The sequence below is a fragment of the Oryx dammah genome, unplaced genomic scaffold (genome assembly GCF_014754425.2).
Source record: "Oryx dammah isolate SB20612 unplaced genomic scaffold, SCBI_Odam_1.1 HiC_scaffold_28, whole genome shotgun sequence".
Classification (NCBI taxonomy): Eukaryota; Metazoa; Chordata; class Mammalia; order Artiodactyla; family Bovidae; genus Oryx; species Oryx dammah.
In genome coordinates, this window is record NW_024070212.1 from 89,143,644 (window position 1) to 89,165,142 (window position 21,499).

Below are 21,499 nucleotides of genomic sequence, written 5' to 3' on the forward strand. Positions count from 1 at the left end.
TCATGTATGGAGAGTTGGACTATAAAGAAAGCTGAGCACTGAAGAACTGACGCTTTTGAACTGTGGTGTTAAGAGAAGACTTTTGAGAGTCCCTTGGACAGCAAGGAGATCAAACCAGTCAATCCTAAAGGAAATCAACCCTGAATATTCGTTGGCAAGACTGATGCTGAAACTCCAATGCTTTGGCCACCTGATCTGAAGAGCTTATTCATTGGAAAAGATGCTGATGCTGGGCAAGATTGAGGGCAGGAGGAGAAGGGGACAACAGAGGATGAGATGATTGGACGGCATCACAGGCTCAATGGACATGAGTTTGAGCAAACCCTGGGAGATAGTGAAGGACAAGGAAGCCTGGCATGTTGCAGTCCCCAGGGCCGCAGAGAGTCGGGCCCAACTGAGTGACTAAACAGCAACAATAACTCCGAATACCAAACTTGGTCTTTTTTTTTAAGTGTAGTAAAATATACATAGGGGCTTCCCTGGTGGCACAGGTAGTGAAAAACCTGCCTGCAGTGTGGGAGACCCATGTTTGATCCCTGGGTCAAGAAGATCCATAACATAACATTTAACATTTTAACCATTTTTAACTGTACAGTGCAGTAACATTAAGTGTATTCACCTTGTGCAGCCAAGCTCTTTAGCATTCTAAACTGCAAGTCTGTACCCAGTAAGAAATCACTAAATGCAAGACTGGTAAATTTGACTTCAAAAAATATCTATGAAAAAAAAATATACCTGAGTCAAAAGTCAGTTAGACTAACTATATAGACTTATATGTGACAGACAGCAAGCTAATTTTGATAATACATATGAAGAGATATAAACCACAAAAGACCAACAGCTAAATAGAAAAATGGACAAAGGACATGATGAGAAAGTTCAGAGACAATCTTGTAGATGATTTTTTTTTCTGCTAGATTTTTTTTTCTTTTACTGTGGTAGAATATGCATATCATAAACTTTACAATTATACCCGTTTTAGGGGTGTAACTTAGTGAAATTAAGTACATACACATTTTTGTGTAACCATCACTACTGTCTGTTTCCAGAATTTTTCCATCATCTCAAACTGAAAATCTTCTCCCATTAAACAATAATACCTCATTCATTTCCCTCCTCCCTTCAGGCATCGGCAACTACCAACTTACTTTCTTTCTCTATAAATTTGACTATTCTAGGTACCTCTTAAAAGTGAAACCGTACAATGTTTGTCCTTTTCTATCTAGCTTATTTCAATTACCATAACATTTTCAAGGTTCATCCATGTTATAGTGTGAGTGAGGGTTTCATTTCTATTTAAGACTGAATGATAATTCCTTTTTGTATATATCATACTTTCTTTATCCATTCACCATCAGTTCAGTTTATTTCAGTCACTCAGTTGTGTCCGACTTTTTGCGACCCCATCATTTGCAGCACGCCAGGCCTCCCTGTCCATCACCAACTCCCAGAGTTTACCCAAACTAAAGTCCATTGAGTCGGTGATGCCACCCAACCATCTCATTCTCTGTCATCCCCTTCTCCTCGTGCCCTTAATCTTTCCCAGCATCTGGGTCTTTTCAAATGAATCAGCTCTTTGCATCAGGTGGCCAAAGTATTGGAGTTTCAGGTTCAACATCAGTCCTTCCAGTGAACACCCAGTCTCCTTGCAGTCCAGGGGATTCTCAAGAGTCTTCTCCAACACCACAGTTCAGAAGCATCAATTCTTCGGTGCTCAGCTTTCTTTATAGTCCAACTCTCACATCCGTACATGACTACTGGAAAAACCATAGCCTTGATTAGATGGACCTTTGTTGGCAAAGTAATGTCTCTGCTTTTTAATATGCTGTCTAGGTTGGTCTTAACTTCTCTTCCAAGGAGTAAGCGTCTTTTAATTTCATGGCTGCAGTCACCATCTGCACTGATTTTGTAGCCCAAAAAAGTGAAGTCAGCCACTGTTTCTACTTTCTCAAGAGGCAGGTCAAGTGGTCTGGTATTCCCATCTCTTGAAGAATTTTCCACAGTTTATTGTGATCCACACAGTCAAAGGCTTTGGCATAGTCAATAAAGCAGAAATAGATGTTTTTCTGGAACTCTCTTGCTTTTTCGATGATCCAGTGGATGTTGGCAATTTGATCTCTGGTTCCTCTGCCTTTTCTAAAACCGGTTTGAACATATGGAAGTTCATGGTTCATGTATTGCTGACGCCTGGCTTGGAGAATTTTGAGCATTACTTTACTAGCACATGAGATGAGTGCAATTGTGCAGTAGTTTGAGCATTCTTTGGCATTGCCTTCCTTTGGGATTGGAATGAAAACTGACCTTTTCTGGTCCTGTGACCACTGCTGAGTTTTCGAAATTTGCTGATATATTGTGTGCAGCACTTTGACAGCATCATATTTTAGAATTTGAAATAGCTCAATTGGAATTCCATCACCTCCACTAGCTTTGTTCATAGTGATGCTTTGTAAAGCCCACTTGACTTCACATTCCAGGATATCTGGCTCTAGGTGAATGATCACACCATCGTGATTATCTGGGTCATGACGATCTTTTTTGTACAGTTCTTCTGTGTATTCTTGCCACCTCTTCTTAATATCTTCTGCTTCTGTAAGGTCCATACCATTTCTGTCCTTTATTGAGCCCATCTTTGCATGAAATGTTCCCTTGGTATCTCTAATTTTCTTGAAGAGATCTCTAGTCTTTCCCATTCTGCTGCTTTCCTCTATTTCTTTGCACTGATCACTGAGGAAGGCTTTCTTAACGCTACTTGCTATTTTTTGAAACTCTGCATTCAAATGGGTATATCATTCCTTTTCTCCTTTGCTTTTCGCTTCTCTTCTTTTCGCAGCTATTTGTAAGGCCTCCCCAGACAGCCATTTTGCTTTTTTGCATTTCTTTTTCTTGGGGATGGTCTTGATCCCTGTCTCCTGTACAATGTCATGAACTTCCGTCCATAGTTCATCAGGCACTCTATCAGATCTAGTCCCTTAAATCTATTTCTCACTTCCACTGTATAATCATAAGGGATTTGATTTAGTTCCTACCTGAATGGTCTAGTGGTTTTCCCTACTTTCTTCAATTTTAGTTTGAACTTGGCAGTAAGGAGTTCATGATTTGAGACACAGTCAGCTCCTGTCTTGTTTTTGCTAACAATTTAGAGCTTCTCCATCTTTGGCTGCAAAGAATATAATCAATCTGATTTCATTGTTGGCCATCTGGTGATGTCCATGTGTAGAGTCTTCTCTTGTGTTGTTGGAAGAGGGTGTTTGCTATGACCAGTGCGTTCTCTTGGCAAAACTCTATTAGCCTTTGCCCTGTTTCATTCCGTACTCCAAGGCCAAATTGGCATGTTACTCCAGGTGTTTCTTGACTTCCTACTTTTGCATTCCAGTCCCCTATAATGAAAGGAACATATTTTTTGGGTGTTAGTTCTACAAGTGAAAGGTTGTTGCTGAACCACGAAAAGACGCTGGGATTCTTGGCCTCTGAAGGAGAAGAATTCAATCCGGGGCCAGAGACGAGGCTTGATCGCTCAGAGCATTTGTGTAATAAAGTTTTATTAAAGTATAAGGGAGATAGAGAAAGCTTCTGACAGAGGCATCAGAAGGGGGCAGAAAGAGTACCCCCTCGCTAGTGTTAGCAGTGGAGTTATATACTCTCCAATGAATCAAAAGAATGTCTGGATGTTGTAAAGACCTCACCAGACCTACTCCCATAATTTACATCTTAAGATAACAGGATTAGCCAGAAGGTTTAATCCAGAGACTGTCTTCAAGCAGGATACATTATTGTTATATAATCCTAAGGAATGTAGAGGAAAAAAAAAATTGTCCTTTCTTCCTCCTTGAGAAGTCCAGACCTCTCTCTCCTGGGGACCCTTAGTCTTCTTATCAAGAAAGATAAAGAAATGCCTAGGAAATGACTCTTTGATTCCCCCCCTTTTCTTTTAGGAGAATTATGTTGCCAAGGGAAAGGGACATCATTTTCATTCCATAACCACTTCCTGATGTTTAGGAGCATGGTTGCTAAATTTTTGAGGCAACATATTCTCCTAACCCTCGTATTGAGAGTCTCTGATCCAGGGGCCCCAAGTAATAGTTGGAGGAGGCTGTGGTACTCGTAGGAGCTTGGACAACCATTTGTAACTTAAAAGCCTTCGTGCGATTAGAAACAAATCCACTCACACAGTTCCAGATGCAAGCCAAAATAGTCATCAAAGCAAGTTAAAATTAAAAGTCATATTATATCCATAGTTACATCCGTCCATCTTAGGATTGTTAGATGTTATCAGTTTAAGAAGAGGCATCACATGTGGTTGTTGTTGAAGGTATTTGCAGACTTGGAGAAAGTCTTTTCTTTGAAGAGATGTCCACCACAGGAAGTCTTCCACTGATGAAGAGGGGAGTGCTCCACAGACCCAGCAGTTAGACTGTGGAATTCAGCATAGGAGTGAGCCCAGGACAGGAAGGCATTGTCTTGAGGATCAAACGGCACACTCAGGACTTTTGGAGTCAGCATAAGTAGGCTCACATAGATTATCAGGCCCATCTGAAAAGTACAAAGTCAGAGCATAGAAAGTAAAGACATAAAATGAAGTCACTTAGTTCTGGTCAGGGTACCACCTCTTAACTCAAGTGTGATGTACCCACAGATCAGTTCCTGGCACTTTGACAGCTGTGGGAGAAGAACGAATAACTTGGTAAGGGCCTTCCCAGAGGGGCTCGAGGGATTGGCCCCCAGATCCCAATGTTTTTATGAGGACCTTGGTTCCTGGCTCAAATAGAGGCTTGCTTGACTCAGAGGCTGGGTCAGGGGTCGTCTCCCAGAGTTCTGTTAATGCCTGTTGAAAAGCTGAGAGTAATTCCAAGGCTTCAGGGTCTATAACAATGTCTGTGCATAAGAAAGGCCTTCCATAAATACATTCAAAGGGGGACAGTCCCTCCTTTTGGGGGGCAGTTTGAGCCCTCATTAAAGCTATGGGTAGGACTTTAATCCGATTGTCCTGCGTCTCTTGAGTTAATTTGCGCAGATGTCTTTTGATAATGTCATTAGCTTTTTCAGCCTTTGCTGAGGATTGGGGTCTCCAGGAGCAGTCTAAGTGATATTCTATTCCTAGAGCTTTAGACACCCCCTGAGTTACAGCAGCTTTAAAAGCGGAGTCATTGTCACTCTGAAGGCTCTGTGGTAGCCCAAACCTGGGGATAATTTCATGGATTAAAATCTTTATAATCTCCTTAGCCTGTTCACTGTGACAGGGAAAAGCCTCAATCCATCCAGTAAAAGCATCCACCCAAACTTGTAAGCAAGAGTACCCATTAACTTTTGGCATATGAGTAAAATCAATTTCCCAGTCCTCTCCAGGATACTTTCCACTTCGTTACAATCCAGATTTTGCAAGCTTTTCAGTCTTTGGGTTATTTTTCTGACAAACCTCACACCTTTTGATAATCTTTAAAGCTTTTATTACATTTTTACCTTCAAACAAATGAGAAGCCATCTGGTAAGTACTCTCTGCACCCAAATGAAAACTCTGCTATAAACCCTTAACAATTTTCCATTGAGCATTTTCAGGAATTAGTAATCGTCCATCTTCTGACTGTAACCACCCTTTATCAGTAATCTTTGCTCCTCTTTTCTCATATCTTTCTGATTCTTCCTCAGTATAGATCAAAGGCGTCTGTGAAGGGGTTTCGTAAAGTGCCGCTTTTCTGGCTTGACAGTCAACCAGCTGATTACCTTTAGCTACTTTACTCCCATCTCTGTTGTGTCCTTTGCAATGCATAACGACTACTTCTTTAGGACAATATATAGCAGTTAAAAGTCTCTCGATCTGATCTTTCTGAAATGTTTAATAGGTTCTCCTGTTGCTGTTTTAAACTGTCTTTCTTTCCATATTGCAGCATGAGCATGTAAAGTCAAATAAGCATACTTAGAATCAGTGTAGATGTTTATCTTCTGCCCTTTGCTTAACTCTAGAGCTCAGGTCAGAGCCACAAGCTCCGCTAATTGAGCACTGGTTCCCTGGGGAAGAGATTTTGCTTCTAAAACCTGTTCAGCAGTCACCACGGCGTAACCTACTTTGCGCTTTCCATCCCAAACAAAAGAACTGCCATCTGTAAATATTTCCGTGTCAGGATTGTCTAATGGGGTATCCATTAGTTCTTCCCGAGCTGCATAGTTTAAAGTTAGGAATTCAGAACAATTGTGATCAGGTGTTTTATTTTCCTTCTCAGGAAGGAAAGTGGCAGGATTTAAATTTCCACAGACTTTAAGCTTAGCTACTGGTCCTTCTAACAACAGTGACTGATATTTAAGAAGCCTACTGTCTGTCATCCAAATATTAACCTTAGAATTTAAGATTCCACTCACATCATGAGAAGTCAGTACAGTAAGGTTTCGTCCATTAATTATTTTTAAAGCTTCAGGTGCTAATAAAGCCGCTGCCCCAATTACTCTTAGGCAGTGGGGCCACCCACATGAAGTTACATCTAATTCTCTGCTTAGATAAGCAATAGGTTGCTGGTGAGGCCCTCGGGGTTGTGTCAAAACTCCCAAGCCCATACCTTTTCTTTCAATAACAAAAAAATTAAATTCTGACCCTGTGGGCAAGCTCAGAGCGGGAGCTTGCAGGAGAGCAGTCTGAAGAACCTTAAAAGCCTTTTGAGTATCTGGAGACCAAACCAGTTTGTCAGTTTGGGCCTGCTGAGTTTTAGCTATAAATTTATATAAAGGCCGGGCAAGTTCCCCATAACCCAGAATCAAAATTCGACAGTAGTCTGTGATTCCCCCAAATCCTCTCAGTTGTCATAAGTAGGGGATGATTTAGTATAGGTTTAATTTTCTCAGGGCCTACGGCCCTAGTCCCTTCTGATATGATTAGGCCCAGATATCTAACAGATTGTTGACAAAGCTGAGCCTTTTCTCTTGATGCCTTGTAACCGCAGCCTGCCAGAAAGTTTAAGAAGTCTTCTGAGGCTCATGAACAAGCCTTCTCTGTCTCAGCACAGAGCAAAATATCATCTACATATTGTAACACCACTGCTTCGGAGCTATTAAAGTTTTGTAGATCCCATGACAAACTTTGTCCAAATAAGTGAGGACTGTCACGAAATCCCTGGGGCAAAACTGTCCAGGTTAACTGAGAAGCTGGCTGCATAGGGTCCTCAAAGGCAAAGAGAAATTGACTTTCCTCCGCCGAAAGTGAAAGTGAAGTCGCTCAGCCGGTCCGACTCTTTTCGACCCCATGGACTGTAGCCTACCAGGCTCCTCCCTCCATGGGATTCTCCAGGCAAGAGTACTGGAGTGGGGTAGAAGGCATCTTTTAAATCAATTCCTGAGAAATATTTGGCTCATTCAGCAATTCAGACAATAGTGTATAAGGATTAGGCAACACTGGGTGTAAAGGAACTCCAGCCTCATTTATTATTCGTAAATCTTGAATTAGTCTCCATTTACCATTTGATTTCTTTATACCCAAAATAGGAGTGTTGCAAGGACTGTTACAGGGAATTAATAGTCCCTGCTCCTTTTAAATTTTCGATGATGGGTTTTAACCCTTCCTTAACCTCCGGTTTCAGTGGCTACTGCTTCTTATGTGGAAATAAGTGTGGGTCTTTGAGCTTGACAACTATAGGAATAGCATTTTGTGCTCAACCCACAGATTTTCCGTCAGCCCATACTCTAGGGTTTACCTTTTGTTCAATTAAAGGGAGAGAAATGGAGGGCTCCATATTCATGAAAACAGAGGCATGGGTCTTGCTCAGTATATCCCTCCCCAAAAGGGGTGAGGGAGACTCTGACACAATCAGAAACTTGTGTGAAAATAGCACAGAATCCCAGTGACAACTTACAGAAACACTGAAGTAATACGTTTTGGCTCATCCAGACAGTCACATTACGGAAGCTGACAGGGAAGAAAGTGGGCCAGGGGCTTCAGTAAGCACGGAGTAAGTTGCCCCAGTATCTAAAAGGAAATTGACGGATTGGCCCCCCACAGTTACTAATACCCAGGGTTCCTCAGGTGTATTTAGGACGGGAGCTTGTGTGGGGACCCCTGGGCACTTTCAGTCCTGTTTGTCTTGAGAGTCCGACCCCTGAAACCTATGCCTCTGGCGGCAGTCTCTCTTCCAGTGTGGTCCTTTGCAGACCGGACAGGGAACTGGGGGTGGCTTAGATACCTGAGGGCAGTTCCGCTTGAGGTGCCCCTCCTTTCCACAGTAATAGCAAACCCATCCCTTTTCGCCTGGGTCCATCTGAGAATTTTTCTCAGGCTGTTTAAGAATGGTTCTCATAGCCATTGCAAGGGCTTCCGCCTGTTCCATTGTCTTTTTCTGCCTTTTTTTCTTTTCCTCATATTCCCTACCATAATAGACTATCTGAGCCAGTTGTAACAGATTATCTAAAGACTGATTTGGTCCATCAGTTCAGTCACTCAGTCATGTCCAACTCTTTGCAACCCTATGAATCGCAGCACGCCAGGCCTCCCTGTTCATCACCAACTCCCAGAGTCCACCCAAATCCATGTGCATTGAGTCGGTGATGCCGTCCAGCCATCTCATCCTCTGTTGTCCCCTTCTCCTCCTGCCCGCAATCCCTCCCAGCATCAGGGTCTTTTCCAGTGAGTCAACTCTTCACATGAAGTGGCCAAAGTATTGGAGTTTCAGCCTCAGCATCAGTCCTTCCAATGAACTCCCAGGACTGGTCTCCTTTAGGATGGACTGCTTGGATCTCCTTGCAGTCCAAGGGACTCTCAAGAGTTCTCCAACACCACAGTTCAAAAGCATCCATTCTTCAGCGCTCAGCTTTCTTCACAGTCCAACTCTCACATCCATACATGATCACTGGAAAAACCATAGCCTTGACTAGGCCAACCTTTGTTGGCAAAGTAATATCTCTGTTTTTTAATATGTTATCTAGGTTGGTCATAACTTTCCTTCCAAGGAACAAGCGTCTTTTAATTTCATGGCTGCAGTTACCATCTGCAGTGATTTTGGAGCCCCCAAAAATAAAGTCTGACACTGTTTCTACTGTTTCCCCATCTATTTCCCATGAAGTGATGGGACCAGATGCCATGATCTTCGTTTTCTGAGTATTGAGCTTTAAGCCAACTTTTTGGTCCATACTCCCATTTTAATAGCTTACAGTGGATATCTGGAGCTGACTGAGTGAGAAATCTATCCTTTAGGATCACTTTTCCCTCTTCACTTTCAGGATCAATCTCAGTGAATCTGCAAAGGGCTTCTCTCAGTCTATCTAGGAATATACCAGAAGCTTCCTTCTCCTCGTGTTCATGTTTGCCAATTTGCCATAGTTTAAAGGCTTAGCACGTGACTGCCTGAGTCCTTCAAGAATACATCTGACAAAATGACTCTGATGCCATCTTCCTTTACTGTGTTGTAGTCCCATTCTGGTTCTGTAGTTGGGACCACCTGATTCCCAGTGGGCAGGGCAGTTATCTCATCTTCCGTCTTCCCTACTGATTCATTACCAAGCCATTCATCTCCATAAGTAACCGCTTTTCCTCAAACTTGAGTCTTTGAGTCGGGAGTCAGCGTTTGTCCCAAGATCTACATCACATCCTTCCAAGTAAGGTCATAAAGCAGAGTAACACCTTTAAAAGCTCTAATATATTTTTTGGGGTCCTCTAAATAGTCTCCAAGAGTCTCCTTGATTCTTTGTATTTCTTGATAAGAAAAAAGCTTATTAACTCTCATAGACTGATTATTTCTCCTGGTGGGTGCTTCATGAAGAGGCAGCAGCCTGTGTGGCTGTTCCTCAGTCTCTCTGGCTGCTCTGCACATATGATCCCAGGGATAGATTGGAGAAATCTGCTTTTCTCTATCTCTTTGCCTCCTGTCCTCTATCTCGGTAGGAGGACAGGAGGGAGCTGACGGAGTCACACCCAAATCTATACCCTGAGGACATAAGTCTGGCATATTTTTCAGAGAAAAAAAGGGCAGCACATATGCTATTTCTACCCATTTCCCTTGTTTTCTACAGAACCAGTATAACTGTAAAACAGTATTATACTTAAGAGAGCCTCCAACCGGCCACCGTTTACTGTCCTCCAGTGGGTACCGTGGCCATGCAGTATCACATAGGAAGACCAGGTGTGTCTTCTTTAAGCCCTGGGGATCAAATCTATCCCAGTTTTTCAGGATACAGTTCAAAGGAGTACAGCTAGAATTGTTAGCTCCCATCTGTAAGAGAGAAAAAAGGTGACCAGCGCTTTTTCTACCAGAGGCGTCCCTCCCTGCTCCAGATGGGGATGTAGACAGACTTTGCACCAAAGCTTTTCTTTCCTGGTCAGACTTAGTCTGTCCCTTACTGACGCAGGCGACGTACTCGTCCCTCCCAGTTCTACCACCAAGACAGGGTGGGCCTGCGTCAGGGGTAGACCTGATGGCATCCCTGACTGACGTCCAGCTCCTCACCATTAAAGCCTTGCTTGCCTCTGATGCCACCCGGGGTGCAATCAGAGTAACCCTCTGGAGTGCCTCCCAGGCTGAGACTGCTGGGGGAAACATTCTCATCACCTGAGTGCCTGTGCACAACCCTGAGTATATTCCTGACTACAATAAGGCTGATACAAACATAAAACAGATGTTCCTTCCAAGCGTCTCCACACCAGTATAAGAGGCTCTTCTGGTCCACTAAAGAGCCAGCATTACCAAAGGAAAAAAACCCATTATAGTTCCAATCTGAGTAACCTTTAACCTCAGAGATGCTCTTGTAGCTAAAACTCCATCTAACTTCCAAACTTTCAGTTCCTAGCGAGGCTAGGCGCTTCCTGACTACCAATCCAAATTTGGGACCCAAGTTATAGTACACAGTAACAGCATAGATCACAAGTCCCTTGAAAGTCTATGATCCGACAGATTAGGTTCATGCCTCTCATTTCCCTTCTGGGCTTCCCTTGTGGCTCAGTTGGTTAAAAAATCCGCCTGCAATGTGGGAGACCTGGGTTCTATCCCCGGGTTGGGAAGATCCCCTAGAGAAGGAAATGGCAATCCACTCCAGTACTCCTGGCTGGAAACTCCCATGGATGGAGGAGCCTGGTAGGCTACAGTCCATGGGGTCACAAAGAGTCGGACACAACTGAGCGACTTCACTTTGTTTCACTTTTCTAATTTCCAAGGAGTTATGAAATGGTCAAAGAGACCGAAAAGTTTAACCGAGAAAGGAGAGTTCAGTCCACATGCTTTGCCCATTTCTGGTCAGTCCCCAAAGCAGACATTGGGTGCCTCTTGGCATTGGCAGGTTGGTATAAACCCCCGACAGATTTCTAGCATAAGCTATATGACGTCACCACGGAACCGCAGAGCTGGGCTCCTCACTTGCTTCACGCAGGGCGTTTATTTCATTCACGCAAGCACACCGTAGGGTTAGTAAAGTACAGCAGAAAATGTGTTCACTAGGAGAACAAAGAACTAGAGCTCCAAGCATCCTTACCTTGTCCTGAAGAATCCCGGACAAGCCCTCAAGATGAAAGGTTGTTGCTGAACCACAAAAAGACGCTGGGATTCTTGGCCTCCGGAGGAGAAGAATTCAATTCAGGGCCAGAGATGAGGCTTGATCACTCAGAGCTTCTGTGTAATAAAGTTTTATTAAAGTATAAGGGAGATAGAGAAAGCTTCTGACAGAGGCATCAGAAGGGGGCAGAAAGAGTACCCCCTCGCTAGTGTTAGCAGTGGAGTTATATACTCTCCAATGAATCAAAAGAATGTCTGGAGGTTGTGAAGACCTCACCAGACCTACTCCCATAATTTACATCTTAAGATAATAGGGTTAGCCAGAAGGTTTAATCCAGAGACTGTCCTCAAGCAGGATACATTCAGTTCAGTTCAGTTCAGTCGCTCAGTCCTGTCCAACTCTTTGCGACCCCATGAATCGCAGCCCGCCAGGCCTCCCTGTTCATCACCATCTCTGAGGAGTTTGCTCAGACTCATGTCCATCGAGTCCATGATGCCATCCAGCCATCTCATCCATGGTCATCCCTTTCTCCTCCTGCCCCCAATCCCCCCCAGCATCAGAGTCTTTTCCAATGAGTCAACTCTTCGCATGAGGTGGCCAAAGTACTGGAGTTTCAGCTTCAGCATCATTCCTTCCAAAGAAATCCCAGGGTTGATCCCCTTCAGAATGGATTGGTTGGATCTCCTTGCAGTCCAAGGGACTCTCAAGAGTCTTCTCCAACACCACAGTTCAAAAGTATCAATTCTTCGGCGCTCAGCCTTCTTCACAGTCCAACTCTCACATCCATACATGACCACAGGAAAAACCATAGCCTTGACTAGACGGACCTTAGTCGGGAAAGTAATGTCTCTGCTTTTGAATATGCTGTCTAGGTTGGTCATAACTTTTCTTCCAAGGAGTAAGCGTCTTTTAATTTCATGGCTGCAGTCACCATCTGCAGTGATTTTGGAGCCCAAGAAAATAAAGCCTGACACTGTTTCCACTGTTTCTCCATCTATTTCCCATGAAGTGATGGGACCAGATGCCATGATCTTCGTTTTCTGAATGTTGAGCTTTAAGCCAACTTGTTCGCTCTCTTTCACTTTCATCAAGAGGCTTTTTAGCTCCTCTTCACTTTCCGCTATAAGGGTGGTGTCATCTGCATATCTGAGGTTATTGATATTTCTCCCGGCAATCTTGATTCCAGCTTGTGTTTCTTCCAGTCCAGCTTTTCTCATGATGTACTCTGCATATAAGTTAAATAAGCAGGGTGACAATATACAGCCTTGACGTACTCCTTTTCCTATTTGGAACCAGTCTGTTGTTCCATGTCCAGTTCTAACTGTTGCTTCCTGACCTGCATACAGATTTCTCAAGAGGCAGGTCAGGTGGTCTGGTACTCCCCATCTCTTTCAGAATTTTCCACAGTTTATTGTGATCCACACAGTCAAAGGCTTTGGCATAGTCAATAAAGCAGAAATAGATGTGTTTCTGGAACTCTCTTGCTTTTTCCATGATCCAGCGGATGTTGGCAATTTGATCTCTGGTTCCTCTGCCTTTTCTAAAACCAGCTTGAATATCAGGGAGTTCATGGTTCACGTATTGCTGAAGCCTGGCTTGCAGAATTTTGAGCATTACTTTACTAGCATGTGAGATGAGTGCAATTATATAATCCTAAGGAATGTAGAGGGGGAAAGAAAAGTTTGTCCTTTCTTCCTCCTTGAGCATTCCAGACCCCTTTCTCCTTGGGGACGCCTAGACCTCTTACAACCTGCCTGGGATATGACTCTCAGAAGGTCCGGTAGGTCTTCATAGAACCGTTCAGCTTCAGCTTCTTCAGCGTTACTGGTTGGGGCATGGATTTGGATTACCATGATATTGAATGGTTTGCCTTGGAAACAAACAGATCATTCTGTTGCTTTTGAGATTGCATCCAAGTACTGCATTTCAGACTTTTTGTTGACTATGATGGCTACTCCATTTCTTCTAAGGGATTCCTGCCCACAGTAATAGATATAATGGTCATCTGAGTTAAAGTCACCCATTCCAGTCCATTTTAGTTCATTGATTCCTAGAATGTCGACGTTCACTCTTGCCATCTCCTGTTTCACCACTTCCAATTTGCCTTGATTCACGGACCTGACATTCCAGGCTCCTATGCAATATTGCTCTTTACAGCATCGGACCTTGCTTCTAACACCAGTCACATCCACAGCTCGGTGCTGTTTTTGCTTTGGCTCCATCCCTTCATTCTTTCTGGAGTTGTTCACCCATAGGTAGACTTTGGTTTCATCTTTTAGCTAGTATAATTATTGCTGCTATCAACCATGAATCTCTGGATACCACTTTGAGTCCTGCTCTTGGTTCTTGCGTGTATATGCCCAGCAGTAGAATTGCCGACTCCTGTAATTGTCCTGGTGCGATGTTTTTGAGGGGCCACCACATCGTTTCCACAGTAGCTGCACCATTTTCCTCTCCACCAGCCATGTATAAGAGTCCAAATTCTCCACACTCTTGCCGACACTTGTTTGCTGTTTGCTTTTGATAATAACCACCCTGAGTGTGAAGTGGCGGCTTGGGTTTTTCATTTGCATGTCCCTAGTGATCAGTGATTTTGTGTATCTCATCACGTGCTTATTGGCCATTTGTATATCTTCTTTGGAGAAATGTCTGTTCAAGTCTTCTCTTATTTTTAAGTTAGGTTTTCCATTTTTGGTTGTTCTTTATGTATTCTGAATATTAATCCCTTATTGCATACCTGAATTGCATATATTTTCTCTCATTCTTATGCTCCTTCTTTGTCTAATGATTGTAGCATGAAGTGGCATTAAATTTTGTCATTTTTTTTGTGTTAATCGAGGTAATCATGTGGGGTTTTTTCCCCTTCATTCTGTTAATGTAGGATATTCATTTATAGGTTTTTGTATCTTGAACCATCCTTGCATTCCAGATATTAGTCTCAGTTGTTCACGGTGTTTAATTCTTTAAATGTTGCTGCCAAATTAGATTTACTAGGAAGTGTTCCTTCCTCTTCAATTTTTTGGGAAAAGTTTGAGAAGGGTTGGTGTTGATTCTTCTTTAAATGTCGGATGGAATTTACCAGTGCAGCTGTTTGGTCCAAGAATTTTCTTTGTTGATAGGTTTTTGATTGATTCAGTGTTCTTGTTAGTGATAGTGTACAATCACTGTTTCTGCCTCATTCAGTCTTCTGAAGTGTGTTATGCTTCTAAGGATTTTCCATTCATCTAGGTTATCCAGTTTGTTGGTATACAGTTGCTCATAGTACAATCTTATAATCTCTTATAATCTCTCATATGTGGAGATTCCTGGCCCACATATCCAAGTCTCAAATATTGTTTTGAAGCATTTAACCTATTTTAACTTTATAAATTTATAAATAAGGAAGAAATTAAGATTTCAGTTGCTGAGACAAGATAATTTTGAGTGACTTTAAAGTTAGAAAGTTAACTAAAATTTAGAGTTATGTTACAGCTGACCCCATTTAACCTAAATTAGATATTAGTTGTATTATTTCTGGTTCAGTTCAGTTCAGTCGCTGTAATGAAAAGTAATTCTTCTTAATAGTATAAAGCCAAATTTCAGAGAATGATTTTTCCCTGACAAAGACGTGGATTAAAAGTTCTAGAAACTTCTTTTTTGTGTGTGCTTGTACATTTTTTACTTTAGTATTCCAGTTTTTCCTAGTTAAAAGTTTTCTAAAATCAGATGACCCTTTTCTTAACTAGTAAGCTCAATGAATCTGTAGTTGAAATGTGTAAGCCATTTCCAAGTAATAAGCTGTTGTGCTTAAGTATAAAGTATAGTAATGATGTTAATGGCAGTAATGGGGTGATTATGTGCCTCACAGTATGCTAAATTCTTTGCATATATTTATCATTTAATCTTCACAGTAGCCAAATGAGTTTGGCAGTGTTATTATCCTCACTTTGTTAATAATCCTGATTCTTGGTTCATTTGCAGTGTCATCATTAGTACATTCTTGAGCCCTTTCTGTTTGTATATATGTGTACACGTCTATTTCTAATACTCTGGTAAGCATTTAGAAATCAGGAAACTAAGAAAACTGAAATACATCATCCCTGGACACCCAACTATTAAGTAGTGGAAAATGAAGGTGTTAGTCATTCAGCAACCCTATGGACTGTAGCCCACCAGACTCCTCTGTCCATGGAATTCTCCAGTCAAGAATACTGGAGTTGGTAGTTAATCCCTTCTCCAGGGTATCTTCCCAACCCAGGGGATCAAATCCAGGTCTCTCTCACTGCTGGCAGATTCTTTACTGTCTGAGCCATAAGTGGAGCCAGGATTAAAAGTAAGGCCCACCTTACTTTAAAGTGTAAACCTGTGCTCTTCATTACTGTAACTGCCCAAAAAAAGCTCGATTGATCATCTTAGAAAAAAGGACTTACCTTTCTCTGTCTTCTTTGATCCACTGAGTTTTGCCTCTTAGCTCACTCTCTCTTCTTTCGTCCACTGCATTTTGCCTCTCAGCTCTTACCACCAGTTGACATGTGTATGTATTTTTCATCTGCTGTCTGTCTCCACTGTTTCTTGTTCATTGGTCCCCAAACAGCTCCAAGCATGTAGTAGGTGCTAGTGTGTGTCAGTTAATATTTGAACAGTGAGTGTAACCAGCAGATTACATGTGCAGGCAGTGTGTGCATCATTACAAAATGTGATAGATTTAGTAAGTTTCTTCTCTTTACACTATTATTCCTGTATTATATCTGCTTAAGTAAAGTCACTAGTGTGTGTCTTGCTGAAATACTTAAGTTGAATTAATGTAGTTATTTTATGCTTAGGAAAATTATCTTATTCATCTGTTTCATTAACTTATTCTTACAAGTAATTTTTTTATTTTCAAATCAGCCTCTTTTTAATAATTCAAATCTATCTATTTTTTAGACTGTTATCCCAGTGCATGGAGTATTTTGATCTGAGGTGCCAATTATTAGATGATCTGACAAGTAAGTAGATGTCTAACTGATTTATGTCAGGGAAGGGGTTGAGAAGAACTAGAAAAGAAAGCCAAACAGACATTTCTAAATCTGACTTAATATATCTGAGATATAAACAACTTTGTGATTATTGTTTGAAGTTGAATTTTATTCTCTTGAAAATATTTTACAATAGTATGTAACCCCGTGTACCAGTTAGCTCTTCTCTATAATGTCCAACCATTAACTTATTGAGATTTGTTGATATTAAAAATTGTCAAAGGCTCATATTTTAATCACACTGATACAGAATTGTTAGGAAGAGTCTTTCTCTCCATTGCAGTCAATTTTGACAATTTGGAAGCTTTGAAGGAAAGAAGGAAGCTCTGTTGTGATATGTTGATAGTAATAGAAGTGAGTGATGAAAGTCAAGTAATTGTTTAGTGTTAGGTGACTTGCAATATCATTGTTAGAAACACTGTTGTTAGAGTGTTTAGATTTTAATCATCTGTACTTACTCTTACGTAATGCAAATACATTTTGGAATGCTCTGAATTTTAGTTGTTCCAATCAAGAGTTTGTTAATTTTATTTCCTACCCTTTACACAAAGCTTATAGGGAAGATTTATAATAAATAAAGATAAATAAAATGAAATTCAGGATCAACAAAAGCATTGATTGGAAAAGAATGTCAAGCCCAGGAGGTTAAAAAATACCTTGTGTATATGCAGAATTAGGTTGTGAGGTTCCTGGAGGACAAAGGTAAAAGGGGAATCACATTTCTTCAGTTGTTCTCAATACCCTAGAGGAAGAAACAGAATGGTTTCTCAAAAGAAACAAGAACCTAAAAGAAACTTAACACAAAGGTCTTCAGATAACGGACACATAAAGGGAGAGTGACTAGGAAACCTCAGCAGCATCTCTAAAGCAGACACCATCCTGGGTTTCGTGAGTGCCCCTCAGAGGCTGAGGACAGAGTACTCTGCGCACTGTGGTGACGTTGGTTTTGTTGGAACCTGAGATGATGCCGTCTGTGTCTTAATTCAGGAATAAGACCTATACTGTCTAGAGAAGTGAACGGACTACATGTCCGTATAGCCTGGCCCTGCATATTTCAACCAAGCTTCCAGTGTGGAATTAGGCAGCAGCCCGAAAAGGTTTGCTTTGTGGCTTGGGCTTACAGAGGGTATTCTGTTTTGCTGCTTGAGAACTGGACTCATGAATTGACTGGACACGAACATCCTCAGAATGCATGAACAGGTTATTAGTGGAGGCCTTTTCTGTGCCATTGAGCCATCGAGTAAGGGATCCAAGATCCCTTCATTGATACCGAGAGCAGAGTGGAAATATGTTTTGAAATGAGCAGTCTTTGCCGTTTCTGGAGTATTGTCTGTATGCCAGTGCGTATCCTAGGCCCTTTACGCACAGCACCCTGCAGTGTAGGCGCTAGCCCCAATTGTGAATGAGGAAACCAGGACAGAGTATTCCCTGAAGTGTCTTTCCATCTCACCCCACGGGGCCCTGCGTGCCTGTGGCCCCAGTGCACTGGCAAGAGAGTTTGATCACTCCTGCTCTCCCTGCTAGTCCCAGCTTCCACTATGGAATTTTATTTTCCATCCTTGTTTGGAGGGGAAAACAAAATACAAAATTCAAAAGAGCGGAGTAGTTCTCTCAAGGCTGGCTCATTGTCTGGAAGCCTGGATCCTGCCGCCTGCTGTGGACCTCTCCTCCGTAGAGCTCACCATTCCCTAGGCGTAGGTAACACTCCGAGACCACTGGCTTTCCTCTCATCCCTTGACTGAGCACTTCCTGCTCTGGAAGGATTCCTTGCCTGGGACATCTGCTCACACCCACCAAACAGGAGCTTCTTCAGAACAAGGATTGTCCCCTTCAGCTTGTATCCCCAGCATGAGCACCGTGACCCACAGAGGATGCACTCAGGGCCATTTGATCTGTGACTGAGAGGAGGAGGCAGGGAAGGAACAGACATGTGTGAGCCTTCATAGTCCCCTGGGCAGTTGCTGTTCATCAGTGACGATTTCTTTAATCTGTGAGGTGGAAGATTTAGACTTGTCTCTGCTTGATTATTTTAATTCAGGATTTTGACTCTATGAAAAGAAATTCTTCTTTCTTCAAAAATGGGGTGTTTTTTGTTTTGTCTTGTTTTTCTATCTTAGCTTCAGAAATGGAGCAGTTAAGAATCAGCCCAGCTACCATGCTTGAAGATGAGATTACCTGGCTAGATAACTTTGAACCCAATCGCACAGCTGAATGTGAGACCAGTGAAGCAGACAACATCTTATTGGCAGGACACTTACGGCTCATCAAGACCCTTCTTTCACTCTGTGGGGCAGAAAAGGAAATGCTTGGTAATTACTACTTCATCTTATCATGTGACAGAGTACCTCAGTGCTCAGGTATTGGCATAGTGTTGTGTGAAATTGGGAACATAAGACAGGTGCTAAGTGTTCCATAGAGAACCGACCCTTCAGACAATAGGAGATTGTCCGGAATTTTAGTGGCTAACCAATATAAGGTGTATTTTATCTGTGTCATTAAACCATATAGAGAATTTTGTAGTGTTCAAAATAGTTGGATCACGTAACAAAAAACTAATAAATCATGGATTTTTCTTTTTTTTACAGTTACATACTTTATAAAATATAGTCCATTGTGTCTACGTCTTTCACAGATTATTCTTGTCTGGAGAGCCAGGCCCCAACCACCACCCCCTGGGTGGTGGGATACATATATAATTTGTAAAAGCATATTCAGTATTATAAAGTATATTCAGAATACAAATCAAAATGTTGATTATCACTTCTATCACACAAACTAAGTTCTATAAAAATTTTCTTGGCTACTGGGGATACATAGAAAAGAGTGATCCTAAACCAGGGTGAGATTGGGCACGTCATTTTTACCTGAAGATTTTTAAAGTTTTCAGCCCTTTTATGTGGACTCCCCCTATGCCCAGAGTAAAGAACATTATTCACCCAAACTAGATGCCTTGTGTTCTTGGCGTTTCTGTTCCTTAAGTGAAAGTGTAACTCCTTTCACTGTATTATCAGCTCTTAAAGGAAGGTACCTGCACTTGTCTATCTTTGTATCCTGTTCCCTCACTTCCCACCCATCCCCACCCTGCTGCCCCACAGAGCTTTGCCAGGTACTGTAAGTGCTCAAAAAATAAGCATCAAGTAGAGTGAGTGTCCTGCCACTGGGTGGCCGCAGGAGCCTTTGCTGCTCTGATATGAAAGTGCAAGACAGGATCTTTGAATTAAATGTGTGTTCATCCTCAACATGAATATTATGCTCTATTCCAGGTTCATCACTCATTAAACCATTGTTAGATGACTTCCTTTTCCGAGCTTCTAGAATTATTTTAAATAGTCATTCTCCAGCTGGCAGTGCCGCCATCAGTCAACAGGACTTTCATCCAAAGTATGGAAAATGCACGTTGTGTTCAGTTTTGGTAAAAATTCTAATTCGAAACTTTAGTCCAAAAAGATTTTCTTAACTTGGAGTCTGTCTTCCATCTTGTGAGTGTGTGTAGCTTGTAAGATATTACCCTCTGTGTAAAGAAATGCATGTAAGGGGGCTTAGGATAAAGCCTACTGGCACATAGTATTGCTGAGCAAGTATGCTAGAATTGATACTATCATCAGGATGGAAGAGTAAGAATGTTAACTTGATCAGTAACAAATTCCGAGAGGAACTGAGGTTTTAAGAATTGCTTCCAGAGTAAATTAGGCTCTGAGTCTTGAGGGATTCCATGAGGAGAAAAGTGTTGGTGCTTTAGTGCATGAACCCTGCAATTTGCTGAGTATTGACTGTGTCCTGATCATTAAAACTGATAGTGGTTTACTACAGTGGTAATTTTAAAATCCAATTTTGTATCAGTTTTTATGGGTAGAAATTTGGAAGATCCTTTCACAGTGTTGACCCTGCATGGGTGCTCTCTGTGCTCTTGGAGAGAGGAAGACGCAGCTACAAGCTGCCATCTTATTTGCTCTCAACCTAACTTACTTTGTTCTTTTCTCATGAAAACCTGAGTTAATTGAGGTAATCCTGAAGAAACTGAGGATTTGGTATTTAACCAGTGAAAAAAATTCCCATACAATTTCAGTAATTATTGAAATGGGCAAGGCATAATAAGCAATATTTTATGAAATCCTAAGAGGTGTCTTATCATATATAGATATTTCTCTATCTAGAAATTCCTTGTTAGCAAAATCTGTTTTGGGTAATCTTCATTAAAACTCTCGGGGTGCCCTTCACACTGTGACCCCAGTCCTTACCCCTGCCCTAGTCTTGTTCTGGAAGGTTTGGTGCTAAGTCTGCAAGTCTTTTGTTAAAGCAGTGGAAACACATGATTACCTCAGTTTTCAGTGAACAGAGAAAACAAATCTTCATCAGTTTTCACTGAAATGTTTTTTTCATGAATCCTTCCATTTGTATTTATTATTATAAAAGTAATATATCCATCAACAAGGAGTTGATTTTAAATCACATACAGTACCTTGAATAGAAAAGGAAACACTGTTTCATCGCTCCCTGGTGTACTGAATGGCATTCATTTATCACAGTGACTCACAGCCTTTTCCCACCTAAATTTCTAAAGCCAGCAAGAGATATAAAATACACAGAAACTCTCTTCACAAGTAATACTATTCTTGCATCACACCAACAAAAGAACTTCTTAATGTATATATAGATTTCTATAATGGTACCTTCTGTTCATTCTTTACCTGTCCTTTGCAACCCAGAAATGCAGTTAAAAGCAGAGGATAGTGCCAGGTCCATGGCCTGTATCCTCGGTGCCTGATGCAGTTCTGATCTCCATGCCCCTCAGGCCCCTCTTGAACACATCTCCTACACTCCATTCCATAATTGTTTCTCTCAGAGGTTGGATGTCCTCTTTTCTGTGTATCCTTCCTAACCTGCGACCTCCTAAGAAATGCAAGGTTGACTTAGGTGACAGTGAAAAATTACTGTCCATCCCCCAAATGATTTCTGCTAAAGGGGAGTAGTAAAGAAGCCTTTGGTTTCCTGCAGAATGCTTGCAAGTTATCTTTCATTGTCACTTTATAAACACACTGACTTGGCAA

At 41.7% G+C, this 21,499-nt stretch overlaps 1 protein-coding gene across 2 annotated transcripts in view; it reads left to right on the forward strand.

Annotated features, from left to right (window-relative positions):
* The window catches only part of USP24 (ubiquitin specific peptidase 24), a 162,731-nt gene that overhangs the window by 100,179 nt on the left and 41,053 nt on the right, over positions 1–21,499 (forward strand). For both annotated transcript variants that reach the window (XM_040231059.1, XM_040231060.1), the window contains exons 39-41: positions 16,360–16,421; positions 18,569–18,760; positions 19,715–19,832. In XM_040231059.1, coding sequence (XP_040086993.1) covers positions 16,360–16,421; positions 18,569–18,760; positions 19,715–19,832 — 372 coding nt within the window. The remainder of the gene's footprint in view (positions 1–16,359; positions 16,422–18,568; positions 18,761–19,714; positions 19,833–21,499) is intronic.